The following is a 20,345-nucleotide window of genomic DNA, read 5'->3' as shown; positions in this document are numbered from 1 at the left end:
TCCGTAAATATTAGATTTCTGGCCCAAGAACAGAAGAAAATTTAAAAGGAGACAGAAATGATAAGATGAAGTAGTTGATAAACATTGTCACACAAGTACAAATGAAAGTGAGTCAATAAACATTGTCACACAAGTACAAATGAAAGTGAGTCAAAGGCAGAATGAGAATAATTTAATAACCAACTGTATCATTGAAAACACATAAGTTACCAATGCAACATAAACAAATTACAACTATCAATTAAAATTCAACAGTTAATACAATTAATAACTGACCTTGTGATAAGATAACTCATCCACTGAAATGTCATCCACTCTGCTGCCAAAGGACGGGCTTGAACCCATGACTCACAGCATTGCAGAGCAGACCACTAACCAATGGGTCCCCACCGAATAATTATGGAGTGTCACGATTCATGTGACCCATCAAAGTCAAAGTATTTAATTCCATAAGGCGATAGCCCCCTTGGAATAAGGAAATAACAATAACTTCACAAAACGCATGAATCAAATTAACACAAAGGAGACGGGAAAATCGTCGCAAACGGATAACCAGTTATGAAATCAATTATAACTAAATAAGTCTTTCGATTTGCAACAAACAACGGACTGGTCACGCAACGGTTCTGTCCAGTCATGATAATCAAAACAAATGATTGTTACGCTCCAATTCTTCACAAGGGTGGGGAACGGGAAATGTTCAGACCATCTCTTTTATCCTCACGGTGCTTTCCTCGCTCATCCTCTGTAACATATCAGCTAGGTTAGACCATTGATGTTCTTTGTCTCCGTCATATCTGGCATCGTCTGTCACCTTCCGCCTATCAGCGTCACTCGCAACAACATCACTCCGCACCATACAGCCTGAATCTGACACTGTCAGCTGCGATTGAAAGTTGGAGACACACAACGTAGCACCACCGACGCATTTTTTCATGGCCGCCTTTGTCGAACATCAAAAACGCAGTATCGCCATTGTTCAGTCGCCACAACAGTCGGTATTGAACGATGTCAGCCCATTCTCCGACATAATTGCACATAGCATTTGTTCCAAAACAGTAGGCCTAGGGAATCCTTGCAGAGGCATTATATCATATATATGTAGAGGCATTATATCATGTAGAGGCAAAATAACACAAAATGAAGAGAGAGTGAATCCGAGAGGCGTGTTCCTTGCTGGCTGTCAGCACATTAGCACTAATTTTATTTACCATCTTCATCTTAGTCCTCGTCCTCGTTTTCTGTGTTGATCTTCGACATCCTCCCACCATGTAGACGATCCGACAATCCTGTCAACCACTTCGCAAGCACCTGTTCGAATTGCTTGTTGTCGGTTTGAATATGGCGCTTCCTCACGGCCAGCTGCAGTAAAAAGATTAACCGTTATGAGTATGACGCAACAAGATGATCATATAAAATGTTGACATTGTATGAACATGTTTGTGCTTTCATAAGGAGACATGCTGTCTGCAAAACCTCCCTCACCTTTCATTTGTTCTTCACCATTTCTTCCATCACTGGCAGATTTATTTGTCTACATTCAATGTGTGTGTGTGTGTGTGTGTGTGTGTGTGTGTGTGTGTGTTTGTAGAGAGGTATTTTTATAAATCTGAAAGAATAAAAACTGTTTATTATGCACAACAGAACCATAAAAGGATTCTTAGTTAAAATCACCATTTTATTTTTACAACAACAATAAAGAAAATCAGCAACCACCTAAACACACACAGTGACACAAACACACACAGTGACACACACACACACCTAAGAAACAAACACACTTTTTAGTCTCATATATTCCAAGAGAAAAAAATACATCAAGTCTCAATAATTAGCAAAACTATCTTCCCAGTTCATAGGCATCTAGCGATACTCACTCAACGTTTTACGTGATGCATGATGATCGACTGTTTGGAACACTCTTGAAACCAGTCCAGTTCTGTCTTCCTCCTTCTGTCTTAGTATTGGACTGTCCAGTCAGGATCGTTTCTGATGTTGTATAACATAGTGCTCTAGCAACTGCCTGTTTTCAATCTTCCCAACGCATTTCGCCATTTGTTTACTCAGTAACTGCCGGACAAGTAATTCTGAGTGACCTCCCGTGATCGCCAAGGGACATTACTCTCGGACTTTTCTCTGTCGAATCGAACTCAAGAAAGTTTGTACTGTATTTTTACCGTTTTTAACACTCCTGCAACTTCAAAGCCAGTGTGTCTGCTGATATAAGATAACATGCTGCACTTCAGCATATATCAGGACTACACAATACAGATCTTATGACGCTGAGCGAATGGCAAATGGAACTTTCAGGTAATGTTCTTCTTCCATTTAACGCCCAGGGTCAACGTTCTGACTGTGTGACTTGCGTTCAGTGTTGTAAATTCATAATCATATTCATAAGTTCAGAATCCGTTGGCATTGTGATTGTTGACTTATTTTTGATACGAGTCACCAATATCAAAGCAATATCATGCATAACGATTGGAAAGGTGAATTTATCTCTCTTTCTCTTTCTTTCCTGCCTTCTGTCTTTCTAGTTTCTTGCTCTGTCTGTCTTTCTCAGTTTCAGTCTCTCTGTCTGTTTCTCTCTCCCTGTCTGTCTGTCTGTCTGTCTGTCTGTCTCTCTCTCTCTCTCTCTCTCTCTGATATTTTATTTCTCTCTGTCAATCTGATAATTGCCACACATTTTCACACATTTGTTCAATCTCACAGCTTCTGGTCTAATCCATTACTGTACAGTAACATTTATAAGAGATCTCAGAGAGTTATTTTCGAAAATCGTCTTTTCAAAGACACTTAAAACAAGTTTTGATTGACCACTGTTCTCTACTGTAATGCAACTCACACATCAATGCTTTCATTGCAGGGTGGGAGGAATTACCATGAGGATACCAGAAAGCATTCACAGGGATGTAAACTACAAGTTACAACCCTGACAAGTGACATTCTGGCTTTTGAGGCCAAGTAAGTGTGTGTGTGTGTGTGTGTATGTGTGTGTGTGTGTGTGTGTTTGCAGGTAAAATCCACGTTAACGCTTGATGAATGTTCCAGCAGTCATATTATATTTATAACTGAAAATCATTTATGAGAGAAGGCAGTGTTGTTGTCAGGCTTCGGTCTGGGGTCATTAATACATGCTTATGACGCATTGTTCTAAATCTTGGCTGGTCGACCATCACATCAATTTCGACATAAAGAACTATAAGAGGTCTTCTGACAGAACAATTTGTTGTAGCCGGGACATCTGGACCTATACATATTTTTAGTCCAGGTCCAATTGACATATTATTGTCTTACTCTTACTCAGTCTTAGTCTTGGAAAAAACTTCGGGAAGGTGTTCTGTGTGTGTTGGGGGGAGGGGGGGGTTGTTATCCATGCCAGGCAGCATTGACTAAGAGCATTTCATTCAAACACAGAAGAATGCTATCAAAGTTAGCATATATATATACACACAAGTAAATTCAACAAATATTGGCATAATGCAAAGACAATGTAAACCTTATTTACCTTCAGTTCTATATTTTGCAAAGAGCATTAACAAAGAAGACATAATTATAGTGTTTACACTGAAGTTCTCAAATCACACTGAATTCTTTATGTTTTAAGATTGTTGCATTCTCTGTCTTTGCAGATGTCATAGCATTTGGAGCAGATCTTCAAAGTCTCCTATTGCAGACATGCCATCGTCTGCACTGGTTGTATCAACAACTTTTTCCAAGGCTGGTGCTGCAGATTTAACAAGTATATATCGTCTGCTGCAAACTCAACATTAACAACTTCTCTGTCTGCTCCTGCTTCGAATTCAACAATTCTTGTTGTCTGGTGCTGCTGCAAAGTGAATGATTTCTTCGTTTGCTGCTGCAGGTTTAACAAGTATATCGTCTGCTGCAAATTCAACAACTTCTTTGTCTGCAGATGACGCTACAAATTCAACAACTTCTGTGTCTGCTCCTGCTTCAAATTCAACAATTCTTTTTATCTGCTGCTGCAAAGTGAATGACTTCTTCCTCTGCTGGTGGTGTTGCAAATAACCTCATCTTTCCTTGTGTCTCTGGCATCATTCGGATACATGTACAAGATACCTAGCTGTGCGAAGACTATTTTTTTTAAACCCAAAAGATGGAATAGAATTGGTAAATTTCTAGGTACAGAACCTAAAAGTGGGATACATGTATCCAAACTCACTTCCAGAAACTTTAGAACTGATTCAACTTCCGACATTTTTATCATGGTTTTATGGTGTGTGTTTTTTTAAATGTACAGTATATATATCATGGAAATGATGAATAAATGTTTAGAACATATTCTCACAACATATTTCTAATGGTTTTATTTATTTGTCTTTTGTTTTGTTTCATGTTAGCATGCACACTTCCTTCTTCTTCTTCTTCTGGATTCGTGGGATGAAACTCCCACGTACACTCGTGTTTTTGCACGAGTGGAATTTTACGTGTATGACCGTTTTTATGTGTGGTTCTTTTTATGTTTGCACTCAACATAAAAAAACAAACGTTCGAATAACTTGAATCTAACCATTATATTGTGCTTTTTATTTGGTAAAATTGACATTAGCCGTAAACGAAAATTAACTTTAATTCAACTTTATATTATGGTTTTGTTTTAATGAACGTTAATTTAATGTTAATTTAACGTTAAATTAACGTAAAAACTAAACGTTTATCTCATGAGCAAACTTGGAATCCAATATCGGACCGATATCGGGCAGATATGGGATATCTTGGTCTATCGACCCGATATCGTATCCCGATATCGGTCCGATATCGGTCCGATATCGGGGTGCTGGCTGGATATCTCGGACCAAGATATCCGATATCTGCCTGATATCGGTCGGATATTGGATTCCAAGTTTGCTCATCAGATTAACGTTAAATTAACGTCAACTTTATTGGCCCAATGTCGGAATCCAATATCGGTCCGATATCGACCCGATATCGTATCCGATATTGGTCTGATATCGTGCCAATATTGGTGTGATGGATGGGATTGTATTGGCGATGATGTGAAAACTTGGAATCCAATATCGGACCGATATCAGAATATCTTGGTCCGAGGAAAAAAAAAAAAATCTCAATAAAAAATTTAATTATAGTTTTATTTTGGTTTTTTTTATTTTCGCACTCAACGTAAAAAAACACATGTTTAAATAACGTTAATCTAACCATTATATTATGCTTTTTATTTGGTAAAACTGACATTAGCCGTAAACAAAATTAACTTTAATTTAACGTTATATCCGATATCGGTCCGATATCGGTCCGATATCGGATTCCAAGTTTGCTCATCAGATTAACATTGAATTAATGTTAACTTAATTAAAGTAAAAAGTTAACATTAATTTAATGTTAATCTGATGAGCAAACTTGGAATCCGATATCGGTCCGATATCGGTCCGATATCGGATTCCAAGTTTGCTCATCAGATTAACATTAAATTAATGTTAACTTAATTAATGTAAAAAGTTAACATTAATTTAATGTTAATCTGATGAGCAAACTTGGAATCCGATATCGGTCCGATATCGGTCCGATATCGGATTCCAAGTTTGCTCATCAGATTAACATTAAATTAATGTTAACTTAATTAACGTAAAAAGTTAACATTAATTTAACGTTAATCTGATGAGCAAACTTGGAATCCAATATCGGACCGATATCGGACCGATATCGGATATCTTGGTCCGAGATATCCGGTCAAATCCGATATCGGACCGATATCGACCCGATATCGTGTGCTGACTGGGCCTATGACTTCAACCTCACTGTCAAGGAGGCAGAGAAACTCAATGTGAGGAGAGGGAGGGGTGGAAGCTTAGAGGTGGGAGAGAGAGAGAGAGAGCCGCGCTCGGACTACTGTGGCGAAGTTACCGGGACCGGTGACGAATCTACCGTGTGACGAACTTACTGGTAGCCCTCAAGGTCATAGGTGGGGTTTCATGCCGCGTTTGCTGTACAGAATTTTGTACATGATTCTCAGCCCTATCTTTTCAAACTCGTAGCCCCGGCAAGTCATAAATAGACCACAGCTTTAAAGTTTCAGAATATTTTACCAACATACCAAAGATACTTTGTGCGAAAGTTTGGATCATTACAGTTATCCCAGCGAAGCTGGAGGTATCCCACGAATGCTATTGCTCAAGTCATCGGGGGTAGTTGTTTCCCTTGATCAGGGGGTTGCAAGAGTGATTTCCCTTTACCACCGACCACTTCCGGTTAGTACTCTCCACTTTCCACACAACTATGGAAGGCAAAAAGGGTCAAATGATCGATCAAAAGGATCGATCAATCCTTTCGCGTTTGACCCTTTCCGCCCGACGCGCGGAAAGGGTCAAATGATCGAGCAAAAGGATCGTGCTGTTTCGGAAAATCCTGGAACGGGTTAGCACAAAGAACGAATCTAGAAAGTAAAGTAAGTAGATTACGTGTTCTGGTGCGGCGTGAAGGAGCATGAAATATCAAGAGAAATAAACAAAACATTCTTCTTGTTTTAGCGAGTACATTTAGGGGTGTGTAGTTAAAATTACTGTGTGAAAAGTGTTTGGCGCGAAGCGTTCGTCTGCAACAGATCTAGATGTGCCACTTTCAGGTAACGTCATCAAATCTAGTTTTTACGTCACGCGTTTGAGCCGAGATCTGCAGTCTTGGTAAACAACGTATGATTTGGAACATTGGAGAAAAAAAGTGAGTCACGGGTGACTATCTACACGTACACGTACAAGTCAGTTTTGCCACAAAAATCATGTGAACTCCAGACCGTGTGCCGGGAAAATTCGGCACCGGATCCAGTAAAAGGATCGATCCTTTTGATCGATCGTTTGACCCTTTCCGCGCGTCGGGCGGAAAGGGACAAACGCAAAAGGATCGATCCTTTTGATCGATCCTTTTGATCGATCATTTGACCCTTTTCGCCTTCCATACACAACGACTGAGAGAGAAAGAGAGACCAGGGCCCGTATGCTTATGGGGGAAGTTTGCGACAACTCCCGAAGTTTTGAGTGACATCGGAAGTACTTGCCTCACTTTCGTATGCATGGGCCTGAAAAAGGGTTTACTTCGAAGCAAAGCGAGGAAGTAACTCAGGGTAGTTTGCGACTACTTCTAAAGTTTTGAGCGACATCGGAAGTACATCCTCACTTTCGCATGCATGGGACGAAAAAAGAGTTTACTTTGGAAGCTAACGAGGAAGTAAATGAGGGTAAATGAACTACAGCCAGACCCAGTAGTAAACACGCTACTTCCACAGTTTCTCAGTGCAAAAAGGCAGGGCTTTTCTTCAGTTTTTCATATCAAACCGATCCCAGTAAGGTCACGTGTAATATATTGTACTACGTTGCAAGCCCCTGGAACAATTTTTTTATTAGTGCTTTTGTGAACAAGAAACAATTGACAAGTGGCTCTATCCCATCTTCCCGTCTTTACCCGTCGCGATATAACCTTCGTGGTTGAAAACGACGTTAAACACCAAATAAATAAAGAAAGAAAGAAATATCAAACCGAGCTGACGCAAATGAAAGTCCCAAAGAGAGAAAATAGAAGGAAAAGTCGTATCTTGTGCATGCTTTTCGTGCAAATTTCCCTGAATACAAACCTGAGTCGCCAGCTTTGACTGGGTCATTGGCCACCACCTTCGTGGTTGAAAACGACGTTAAACACCAAATAAATAAAGAAAGAAAGAAATATCAAACCGAGCTGACGCAAATGAAAGTCCCAAAGAGAGAAAATAGAAGGAAAAGTCGTATCTTGTGCATGCTTTTCGTGCAAATTTCTCTGAATACAAACCTGAGTTGCCAGCTTTGACTTTTGTTTGTTCTGGGTCATTGGCCACCACTCTTTCATTCCCGCTTATACGAGGGGGTTACTGTGTTTCTATGAAAATGGGCGTCGTTGTGTGCATGTGTGAGTGTGTGTTTGTGTTTGTGTGCGTGTGTGTGTGTGTGTCTGTATGTATTTGTGCGAGTGCCTGCCTGCCTGTGTGTGCGTGCGTGCGGCCGGGTATAATTGTGCGTCGGTTCCTTCATACGTTTGTTTGCGTGTGCGCGCGCGTGTGTGTGTGTGTGTGTGTGCGCGTGTGTGTATGTATATGACAGAACAGAAGACGGCTTTTGTTTTACAATAAAAATGTTTCTAAAAACGTGTGTCTGCTGAAAATTGGTGTGTGTGTGGATGAATGTGCGAAGATATAGTGGACATAATTTCGTGTGCCTGACTTCAACGGTTTTGAAGTTATCCTTGTTTAAAGTCAAAAATAACGCCAAAACCGGCCATCTGAAAGCGGACATCGTGATACCTCGTGTTTTGAATATGCCACAGAAAAATAACAAGAAGCACAAATGCCTTGCATTTAGTTTGATTGAATGCCTGATACATCGCTTAACAGACCAGACCAAACGTCCAATCTCGAGAGAATTTTTTTTTTTCGATAACCGAATTTTAAGGTGTCGCACGCAAGATGTGTCGTCATCACGGCATACATTTTTCAATCGCAGATATTTACTAAATTTCTTTTTCAAAAACTCTGGAATTGATGTCGACACGTCAAGCGATAACGGTGTATCAAACTGCTGTCTTTCAAGTAATCCAGCAAAGACTGCAGAACTTTTGAACAGCATTTTTGAAAACGATCTGAAAATGTCGTCATATCTTGCGTGCGACATAATGTTCGGTAATTAACGGTTATTTTCTTTTAAAAACAAAACTTACATGTACAAGGATCTACTTCATCTAGGGAACCACGTGACACATTCTGTGTTCAAATTTTGTGAAGAAATCACGAACCACGAATGCGCTACCAAGTGTTGAAATTATGTCGTCAACATCTTTTGAGATCTTGCGTGCGACACCATCTTGCGTTCAACATAAAATGTCACTACCTTATCGAGTTTAATGGGAACACTAACTATTTGTTGTCTTAGTTTAATCTTCTTAATTATAAGCGTAATAAAACCGAACTTCCAAGATGAATTTTAATTGAGATTAGCAAAAGAGCGGGTACGCAAGTCGACCTTTAAAGCAACAAAATAAAAACACGAGCGTTTGTCGTGATGTCTTGCGTGCAACACATTCTCAAAAAAGAAAATATATTATTTTCTGAGACTTTTTTAAGTTAAAACCTTGAAACTTCACATACATTTGGGGCTAAATCGCCCCCATGCATGGTAAAAGTCTTGTTGACCCTTGTCAAATTTCAAGGTCACGGCTGGGTCACATGGAGATCAAAAAACGGAAGAAAAATATTTTTTCAGAGATTTTTGAAGCTAGAACCTTGAAACTTCAAACAACGCTTTTGCTTAATCATCATTCGACAAGGAAACTTTCAGGTTGATCTTTGAGAAATTTGAAGGTCATAGCAAGGTCTCGTGTTGGTAAAAAACAAAAAAATACGGAAATTAACCTTTTTCTCAGAATTATTCAAAGCAAGAACCCTAAAGTTCACACACTTTTGGGCTTAATAGCCTCCATACACGGTGGAAGTCTGGTTTGACCTTTGTCTAATCTCAAGGTCACGTATGGGCCAATATTATTTTTTTTAAATTATCACTTTTTTCCGTTGTTTTTAAAGGGAGAGCCTTCGAACATCATAAACGCCGTAGCTCAATGATTCTCCGACACAAAGAAGTTCAGAAAGATCTTTGTCAAATGTGAAGGTCACAGCAGGGTCTCGTACGGGTAAAAAACAAACAAACAGACAATAATCCTTTTCACAGCTTTGTGGTAAGCGACATCGAAGTCTTGTCTGGTTGATCCTGGTTATATTACTAGGTCACAACAGGTTTGAGTTCGGATCAACAATGATCAGATCGTCACTTTCTTTAATGTCAAGTGAGCTAGAACAACAGATAATTTGGTTCTTATCTATATTCCGTGTGGCAAAAAGTGAGTCGCATAAAGATTTTCTCTGTTTGTGTGACTCCAAATTGACCCCTCTGAAAGCTTCACGTATCATGAAAATTGGCATCACTTTCATCATAAACCTAACAGCATCAAACCTTTGGAGCCTTGACGTTTCAGAGGTATTACTAGAAGGCATTAGTGAAAATGACACATTTATATTATGGACCTCAACGCAATCCCGCTGTGACCTTGACGTTTGACTTTATCAACCAGACTTTCACCATGCGTGGAGAACATCATACACTATAAAACGCGTGGGAAGAATTTAACAATTTTTCTAATTTTGATCCAGATGGGACACTGCTGTGACCGTGAAATTTGACAAACATTAACCAGGAGGTCACTTTTTTGTAAAAGATTTTATCAAATCCAGAAAGTGTGTAAAATGTAATGGATCCAGCTTTAAAACATGCAAGACTATGACAATTGTCCAGGTTGGAAAGAAACTTTAATCTTGCTGTGGCCTTGAAATTTGAGGAGGTTTGATGTGATTTGCATTATACCTGGGGGTCATCAAACTTTGGTAGTGTGCCAAGTTTCAACACCCTAGCTTCAAAAACATGCGAGATAACCCCAATGACACATTTATATTTTTGACCTCAAGACCCCGCTGTGACCTTGACGCTTGGCGTTTTCAACAAGACTTTATAAAGACTAGACAGTGTAAAAGACAGCATACTCTAGAAATGTGTGTATTTTCACAGCTCGTGCTATAAACGCATTGACGAAATGAAAATATTCCAAATTTTGAACCAAACCTGACCCCGCTATGACCTTGAAATTGACAAAGATTAACCAGGTCACTTTCTTTTTAAATGTCATCAACATTCTAAAAGTATGTCAAGTTGGCTAAAGTGTAATGTTTCTAGCTTTAAAACATGTAAGACAACGAACATTTTCCAATTTGGAAAGCAACTTTACACCTGACTGTGATCTTTGAATTTGATGAGGTTTAATGCGACCTGCGCCACACAAGGGGGTCATTAAACCTTGGAAGTGTGCCAAGTTTCAAAGCCCTAGATTCAAAAACGTGCGAGAAATCCTCAATGACAAATCTTTATGTTTGACCTCAACGCAACCCTGCTGTGACCTTGACCTTTTCAACCTAAACTGTAATCGCGTGTAGAGGTCATCATGCACTAAAAATGTCTGTATTTTCAAAGTTTGTGCTATAAACGCGCTGAATGAATTGACACTATTCCAAATTTTGAACCAGATGTGACCCCACTGTGACCTTGACATTTTAGAAAGATTAACCAGGTGGTCATTTTTGTTCTGAAATTCTGAAAGTATGTAAAGTATGTAAAGTCTAACTGATCTTGCTTTAAAACATGTAAGACGTACAACGACAATTGTCCAGTTTGGAAAGAAAATTTAACCTAGCCGTGACCTTGAAATTCAATGTGGTTTAATGTGATCTGTACCATATCTGGGGGTCACCATACTTTGGTAGTGTGCCAAGTTTCAAAGCCCTAGCTTCAGAAACGTGCGAGATAACCTGAATGTTACGTCTCAGTGCCATGTTGAATAATATAACGAACAAAATTCCCGTTATTTGTGAAATAATTTCAGTGCATTTGTCTTTTCTTTTCATAATTGGGTTCCAACATCTGTTGTCTTAGCAAAAATTACAATATCAGTCTTGTTTGTCAACTTTTATTTTTTAGCCCCTTTGTCCGCTTTTCGTGCGCACCTTTTGGCACTTAGTCATATGTGGTCTTAAACACGTCACGGCCAATCCGGCCTCTCCCATAATGCAACAGAAAAAGGGGCGGGGCTTAGCAAAAATAGCACAACGCGTGGCACGCGATGTAAACACGAACAGGCCAAAGTGCACTGGGGACGCCGGGGCATCAGGGCGCTCTAATGAAATCAGCTTCAATGTTTTTGTCAATAAAAAAGCGCAAGATAGTGTCCACAAGATCTTTGTTTGTCACTTTGTTTGGATTTCCTTCTCCCAAAAATGTTTTAACCTTTTGAACTTGGGCGTAAATAAGATCAATTTCCTCTCTCTCACCGCTAAACTGAATTTTACCATCTGGCTTTCTGTCTGTGCGAGCAGCATTTCTTCTTTTAACAGCTTCTTCAGAGTTTTTCACATATTTTCGTTACTGAACATTTGTGATATCTTGCATATTGATTGCGTATCTTGTTTATATTTACAATACAATTGAACTTTCACACAGAGAACCTTTGTGTCAAAGAAATCAGTCACACAGAGAAAAACAGAATAACAATGTCAAGGCTGTGGATGTCGGGCTAGTCAAACGGACAAAAGGAAACTTAGTCTTGGTTGCTGTAACTCAGTCACCGCTATAATGGTACTTTCGCTGATATTGCAGAAAAACAACACAGTATCAGCCAAAACTGCGAACAATAAACAAGTTTAGTACGTCACAACGTCAATGAACAGAATTCTCGAGTCAATTTTTGCATCAGACTCTGACTAAGTGAGTGGGGCAAGCGTCAAACACCACTAAAATGAGGAGGGAAATCTTGGCGCATTTTTTTGGCGGAATACTTGAACAAACCAATCATTTTCAAACTGACCAAGGACAAAAACAGGCTTGTGAACCCAATGGTGAGGGGGGAGGGTACCTCGAAATGTGTGGGTGATGATTTCACATCACCAGTCCATTGCTGCAGTCTTAGTAAAGTAGCTCCACCGACCACTGTCCCCTCCCCCCTCCCGTTCGTTCCCCCTTTCAACCCCCTACCACCTTGGAATAAACTGCAGAAGACCATTTGCATATCCTGGATTCTTCCATTTGTGTTGCCAGGGGCGACCCAAGATCCGAGTCCAGTTGTTTCCCATGTCCACTTAGAACAAACCGAGTTTAGATTACCCCTTCCTGTTTTGAAAGTAAACTTGCCCATCCTGTGAGGCACTGTCGGGGACAATAATTATAGTTAGCGGGACCATGTAGACGAAGTCAACGGTGATAATCTGCGTAGTGTATACGCATTCTTTGGGACAAGGTCTGTTATGCCACCCAGCGAGAGCCTCTAACACAATCAGTGTTGTCGACAGATGAAGCTCGAAGGCGGGAAGACCTGAGTGTTTCACATTCCAACATCCGACGGTGATAGTAACTTAGTAAGGGCTAGGCTGCGGTCTGTAAGCTGTATTGCACTGACATCTCTTTCTGTCTGTGGAAATAAATGGCGAAATTTGATTTGACACTTCTCAACATTAACAGTGACCAGGAGAACGCAATGGGAAGGAGACTATTTACTGAGAATCAGTGGCCATTTGAAACTCGAAGGTGTGTAATAAAAGATTCGACTTGTGTACCAAGAGGTGCTGGGCCATCATCGTGTGACCAAAGAGTGGTGTCTCGTGTGTGTAGTACCGTTAGGGTGCAGACGTGGTTATCTGATCCTGGAGGCGATGGTGAAAGCGGAGACACGGGTCCTAGTACAGGGCTCTCCTCTGGGGTAGGCCAGTGCAGTGTGCCTTTTGTTTTTGCAGCCCTTGTGTGACAAATCATCGCCAGAGGTGGCTAGGTACAGGCCAATTGCCACGCCGCAGGAATTCCGGCGTTAGAAAAGTACTCTACAAGAAGTATTGGTCCATGCTAGACCGACGCGGTGCTTGGAATTGTGCATTGTACTTAGCGAAAAAGACGTCTTCCTTACATCAAGACAATCCAACACGGGTAAACATTAACCGAGAAATGATGCCCGACTGTGTGCTCAAATTAGTGAGAGAGCTTTATCCCAACCCCACAGGAATACCCTATCAAGGCCACAAATGGTGGTAAAGGTTAGTTGCATTTCTTTCTTCATATCCGATGTAACAAATACACATGCACCTGAGACAGCATGCTCTGGAACCAAATTGCCGCATGCCACGTGTTTTGCTATTTTTGGAACGCATGGTGTAAATCTGTGACGTCAGAGAGTGTTGACTCCGCCCTTTTCTTTGAACAAGATCCCCATTGAAATGTTTGTTTACAAATATCTTCTTTATTATGGAGAATTAACCTTATCTAAGCGCATAGGGCGGTAAATGTGTGAAACCCAGCTGTGTGAACAAAGAATCTGACACCGTAACTCATGCTTAACCGAGATATTAAAGAAAATGTAGGAGCAGTATTTGTCGGTTGCCTGCAAGAGGTTTGAAATGATTTGCCAACGCAGAAGGTCAGGCTCCTTATATACTCCTGCCGGGCCTTTAAAGCCATATGTACTCGATGACTATACACGCTAATTGCTTTACCAACAGCTGGAGACATGCTAAATTAAGTTCCCTGCAAAATATTGTGGTCTAGGACCCCTTCAATGTTGAGATATGTTAATTTTCATTTTGATCTGGATCGTCCTATTTATAGATTTGCCAACAGAGGTAGCGTTGACGCAAGGGAAATAACTCCGCGTCTTTGTTTACATCCAAAGTTTTTGAGACTCTAAAACAAGCTGTAATGCATGTATACTGTTCAAAAAAAGAAACGCATAGTTGCTACTTGCCAAATTTGTTTTATTTTTCGAAAAAATTAACAGAAAATCCAATATTTAGATTATTTGTTTGAAATTTGGTATGGACACAGTTGAATGCACACACAGTTCATTTGCATCTTCAAATCAATCAGTCAATCAATACGATTGGGTGCCGAGGCTGTCAAGTCAGTAGGGGGTGTGACTGCCTTGTGCAGCAACAACTGCCCGGCACCTTCTGGGCATGGACTGGATCAGATGCCGGATATCTTGCTGTGGGATGGTGTCCCACTCCTCCTGAAGTGCCTGCAATAGATCGCGGTGATTTGCCGGCGCTTCTTCTCGCCTGCGCACACGTCTGTCCAATTCATCCCAGAGGTGTTCTATCGGGTTCATGTCTGGCGACATGGATGGCCAGGGAAGCACCTGGACATGGTGGTCGGTGAGGAACTGGGTGGTGAGTCGTGCTGTGTGCGGGCGAGTGTTGCCCTGCTGGAATATGGCATCCTGGTCAGCCAGAAGAGGAAGGGCGTGTGGGCGCAGAATTTCCTCCACGTATCGCTGGGCAGTTATGCGCCCTTGGACGTGCACCAGGGTGCTCCTTCCAGCGGTATTGATCGCCCCCCACACCATGACGCCTCCACCACCATGAACGGGTGCCTCATCCACACAGTTGGGCGCGTAACGTTCGTTTACTCTCCGGTAGACCCTCCTCCGACCATCATGTCGCTGGAGCAGGAAGTAGGACTCGTCGCTGAACCACACGTGTCTCCAGTGATTCCGGACGGTCCAGCGAAGGTGCTGGTTGCCCCACTGCACTCGGTTCTGGCGATGGCGGCGGGTGAGGACAGCTCCTCTGTGAGGTCTGCGAGCTCTCAAACCAGCTTCATGCAGGCGGTTCCGCACGGTCTGGTCCGATAATCGGTGTGGCCCGGGGAGAGCCTGGACAGAAGATGAGGCCGACAGGAAACGATTCCGGAGGTGGCGGAGCCGTATGAAGCGGTCGTGAGCAGCAGTTGTCGCCCTTGGTCTTCCCGCTCGTGGCAAGTCAGCAACGGAGCCAGTGGCTTGAAACCTGACCCACAGTCTACTGATGGTGCTCTGGGACACGTGGAAGTGCCTGGCGATTGCACTTTGACTTTGGCCTGCTTGTAAACGACCCAATGCAATTTGGCGGTCTTCTCTGCTCAATCGGGCCATCTTTCGTCGCTGAATTGTCGTCTGATTTCTTTGTGGCGAACAATCCGCTTTTATGGGTTTTGGAAGACATGGTGAGAGCTCAATATTCCCCGAGTTTCACGAGATTACACTGAAGCATGACCAGTGGTCATGCCAAATGAGCAATTTTGACATTGTAGCCACTGATAACGCATGCGTCACGTGCAGAGCTCACTTGTGGCAATGGACGAAAGGTCGACGACCAGATAAACATTTTCTGCAGTTTGGTGGATATCCTTGTAGCCATATAACTAAATTAACCAAATATTACAAGCTATGCGTTTCTTTTTTTGAACAGTATATATGGTCCGCGCATGGCGACATATCGTCATTACATGGTCTTATGGTGCGTTTGACATCGATTATGGGCAAACTACACTTTGTAAACACGGGAGCGCGTACATATGCCTTTAACATAAACAGCCTCATCACAAAAATGTAACCAACACCCCTGCCCACTTTTAAACCGAATCATCACTGAATTAAATCAAATGAACACAAAAGTCAGCATAGTATGGAATCAACTCTCTCTTCTCTTTATTTCTGATTCAATGTATCAACATTTACTGAACAAGCCATTCATACAGGGCAAAAGAATACACTCTCTGCAACTGACTCAAATGTGTACGTCGGCTAATTAGGACAATTAATTCTGTCAACTGACAAGTACTCCAATACTGTTACAATTGATAGAAAAACCCACTTAAACTAAGCAACTTCCTCCATCCGTTCCTGTACCACATCAAACAAACTTTTTGTTTAAATGACAATGGGAGAGTTCACTACCCATTATCACCTCTTGGGACATTAGATCTAATGCTCACTAAGCTACCACTGTCACTGCACTCTCATTCCCATTGTCTCTAACGGTCCTTAACCGGGCCATGTCAACTGCGCAAAGTATACTTCACAAAGCTGGCCGCACGAAGCTTTAGCACGGAGCTGGCCGCACGAAGCTTTAGCACGGAGCTGGCCGCACAAAGCTTTAGCACGGAGCTGGCCGCACGAAGCTTTAGCACGGAGCTGGCCGCACGGAGCTTTAGCACGGAGCTGGCCGCACGAAGCTTTAGCACAGAGTTTTGGGTGCGAAGACTTGGGGCTCAATGAAGGACCGCCTTAGTTTTAACACTGCTCATGCTGTTAAGTCACTACACCCAATATCTTGTTTAACACTGCTCATGCTGTTAAGTCACTACACCCAATATCTTGTTTAACACTGCTCATGCTGTTAAGTCACTACACCCAATATCTTGTGTATAGGACTTTTCAGAACAACCTCATCACTCAGCTAAAATACAAGACGGTGTACATGAACAAATGATGTATTTTTATGTAATCACATTAATATCTTCTCTGAAAATAAGGGCTTCCTTTGTCAGTCAAAGAATGCACTCCATTCATGTGTTAAAAGTACACACAAATAACCTTTGTCCCACATTTGTTGGTTTTGATTATCTGCGTATGTTTTAGCAGATGTAATGCAACTAACAGCCCCCAGGAAGAACTCAAATGAATATTTGAATGCTTTTTCCTTGCAGCAAACTCTCTCATTTACTCATACTCCTTGGTTATACATCAGGGTAAATTTACTATTACCTGGTATAAAACAGTGAAAGCTGCTACTATAACGGTTCTGTTGACTTCAAAGACGCGTACAGAGATCAACTCATACTACAATGTATTTGCAAACCACTCAAGCTTGCCTGAAGGAGATAGAACATCTTAACAAAGCTTCATTACACTTAATAGAAAATGCCATTAAAATCAAAAGGCAAGCACACACTAGAATCAATACAAATACACATTTTGGAAAGCAAAGTAAAAAAAAAATATTAAAAAAAATGTGTGGGGATTTAAACTGGTAGTAGGGAGTTCAATTTTGTATTGTTCCTCAACATACAAATGGGAAAACAATTGAGCAAAGTAAACTCCTAGTTTTGTTTTGTTTTCCACGTTCCTAGAACAAAACAAAAACTTTATTATATTAGAAATGTCAGCATACCCAGACAATTTCTCACATACAATCAGTCTCATTTAAACCAAGATCTATAAGTGTTTCAACATGATGAATCAACAAAAGGTATCCAGGTTTAGTTTACAAGTAAAAAAAACGAGAAGATAAAACACTTAATTGACTCCGATTCACAGTGGTAGGTACGTGCAGCCTCTTGGTGGCATCAATGCGACACCCACGGGCAATGCAATGTGTGGGGGGCATCACAGGCTTTAAGCTCGGAAAATGGCAAAGTTCTAGCTTCAAAAACATTTTTTTTAAACGTCAACTTTTTGGCCAAATTTCGAACCCACAGTGATCTTGCAATTTAACGAGGATCAACGAATCTCTGAACATGTCTAGTAGTTATTTTTGACCCAAACTAGACCATGCTGTGACCTTGAAATGTGACCATGGTCAACTGGACTTTTGACTTACATCATGTCAGGATGTCATTGAACCCTCAAATTATGTGAAGTTTCAAAGTTCGTGACTTTTACATTTGATGAGGATGTTACCAGATTTTTACAAATGTCTGCAAGCGCTTTCTAAGCGACCCATTGTCTGGGGTTGATGAAGCGTGACGTTAGCCAGAGCTCGACCACTGCAACTTGCACTCAACGACTGAGATAAGCCTGATGGGCCACTTGCCCAAAGCTGTGTTTGTCCCCAAAGCTGTGTATGTCGTTTCTATTTTGCACTCTATAAATGGACCCCCCCCCCTCCCCCCCATGTAGAAAATCCAACTCCCCACCTGGGGGCGGTGTTATGGTTTGAAGGACAGCGAGATAGATGCCAGTTTCACTTGGTAACAAGATCGAAAAGGAGGCTGAAGCATTTTATTATGCATGTACACTTGCATAGGGATACATGTGTAATGATTTAAATAAATGCACTGCCAGTTCCTTGTGTGTTAGAGCACATGCCCGCATTTTACAATCTCAACCCAGGACCATTTCAATTCTGGACTTGTTGGTACCTTTAAGCGTCAGGCTGTACATTTTGACTCTAAACCAATGTGCTCAAACATGCATGTTGCTTCGATCTCTCCCTTGCACCACGCAAGTTTTGTTTTGGCCGAGACCAGCTGTGCTGCAGCAGGTCACTCAGAATTGTAGTAACTGTGTAGCAACTGTATGAACACGCTGGAATGCAGGCGTTAGATCGACGTTACAGGAAGCGACTGAAGCTAACAGTCTGAGCAGAATGCAGATATCTGCCGAATGAGAGCAGATGCAATGTAGTGACTATGTGTGTACGGATATATTCGTACCTGGTCAGATAGAGCCATATGAGTGGGTACGAATATATTCGTACCTCGGAGACAATGAGTTAAGCAAACGCCCACCCACTACTTTGGGTCAAACTCGGTGCGTAAAGTACAGTACCTAGTAAACACCCACCCCCAACATTTGCATCAGTGGTGTCAAAATGTTTTATTTGATGTTTTTTTTAAACAATTATTAGTATTGTTTGTACAGTTCTGTAACCTGTAGAAACATCATCCAAGAGAGTAATGACTAGATGCCGAACAACAGCTTTACTGTAATTTTATACTCTCACCATTGGCTAAGTATCTCAGATAGCCGAAACAAAAGAAGATGAAGATTTGGGCCCTTCTGAAGTCAAAGAGATCTGCTTTGCTTAATTTAAAGAGGGCAAGTGAACAAACCAGTGTTTGATTACATCATGTTTGTCGTAAGGTAAGATATTAGCTCTCTAAAACACCCCACCACTTTCTTCGCCAAATTGCTTTGATCAGTAAAAATGACTGACCACAAATATGACTTCATTTTGTGCTTTTTTAGGTTGTGTTCATTCACCCTCACTGCGATTAACCGCGGTTCTACGGAACAGATATACAGCTTGCATTCAAGTGAAAGCAAAATATTTTGTGTGTGTTTGATCTCTATGTTTTATCCTGTTTAGGCACTCATATACATAGCTAGAAAGATACATACATAATTGTGCACAGAAACATGTCCTTTTGAAATGTTCATACCAAGAGACCAAATATCACCATTTCTAACGAGGAACTGATACTGCACAGGGCATAATACCAAGTTAACACCCACCGCCTACTTTGGAGCAAATTCCGTGCATAAGGGTGCTTACAAGGTAGTTTACGGTACATGTACAATACACTCACTTACACAACATGCAACCTTCTTGTTCAGTTTGTGTGGGGGGTCGATCCATCTTAAAATTTTTTATCAAAATCTCCCCTGTCACAAAATGATAATAAAGAACAGTTTCCAAATGACAATACAAAAACAAAACACAAAATTACTTCAAAACATCTGTGACAGCACATCAGGTTTACCTGAGTCACAGTTTTCTACTTCCATTCAACGAGAGACAAAAGCAGGCAGCGAGTCTCACTGACCCTCTTCTTCAACAGCAGCCTTCACACAACTCTAACTTTCATCTCACAGCTAACCATAAAACTTGCTTATAACAGCAACAGATAGCTGAGATAGCTCAGTTCCATATTTTGGTCTTGATGGCAGCCAATGGTTCAGACAAAGCCGAATGATTTGGTCTTGATGGCCAGGCCTAGCTTGGTGCGCAGTGTAGACTTGCTGGAGTAGAGGGGGATGTAGAGACGTGAGATGCAGGTGTTGGCAGTGGGCAGGTGCTCGTCATCCGCCGGCCTGATGGTGATGCTGGGCATGGGCTGGAACCCTTCTTCACTGGCCGGCAAGGCCGGGCTGGACGTCCAGAAGTACACCTGCAACCAAAGTCACATACATTTAGTCTCTTTATTTCTTGTATGTTGTAACCTACA

At 41.3% G+C, this 20,345-nt stretch overlaps 1 protein-coding gene and 3 long non-coding RNA genes across 4 annotated transcripts in view; 2 read left to right on the top strand and 2 right to left on the bottom strand.

Moving 5' to 3' along the window:
* Window positions 1-20,345, top strand: part of LOC138979842 (uncharacterized) — a 162,212-nt gene that overhangs the window by 71,350 nt on the left and 70,517 nt on the right. The window lies entirely within an intron of this gene.
* On the bottom strand, window positions 158-2,020 carry LOC138979828 (uncharacterized). The gene is made up of 2 exons (XR_011460147.1): window positions 1,878-2,020; window positions 158-1,362 (listed from the first exon to the last, which is right to left on the bottom strand). It is a non-coding gene; the product is annotated as an uncharacterized lncRNA (long non-coding RNA).
* On the top strand, window positions 2,171-4,318 carry LOC138979829 (uncharacterized). The gene is made up of 3 exons (XR_011460148.1): window positions 2,171-2,310; window positions 2,867-2,964; window positions 3,633-4,318. It is a non-coding gene; the product is annotated as an uncharacterized lncRNA (long non-coding RNA).
* The window catches only part of LOC138979834 (E3 ubiquitin-protein ligase UBR5-like), a gene marked incomplete in the record, with an annotated part of 271,386 nt that continues 267,118 nt past the window's right edge, over window positions 16,078-20,345 (bottom strand). Inside the window, 1 exon segment of the mRNA XM_070352585.1 lies at window positions 16,078-20,288. Within this exon segment, the coding sequence (XP_070208686.1) occupies window positions 20,076-20,288 (213 nt within the window).

Source organism: Littorina saxatilis, linkage group LG11 (assembly GCF_037325665.1).
Source record: "Littorina saxatilis isolate snail1 linkage group LG11, US_GU_Lsax_2.0, whole genome shotgun sequence".
Lineage (NCBI taxonomy): Eukaryota > Metazoa > Mollusca > Gastropoda > Littorinimorpha > Littorinidae > Littorina > Littorina saxatilis.
Note: the sequence above shows the minus strand (reverse complement) of the source record. Positions and strands in the feature narration are given on the sequence as shown.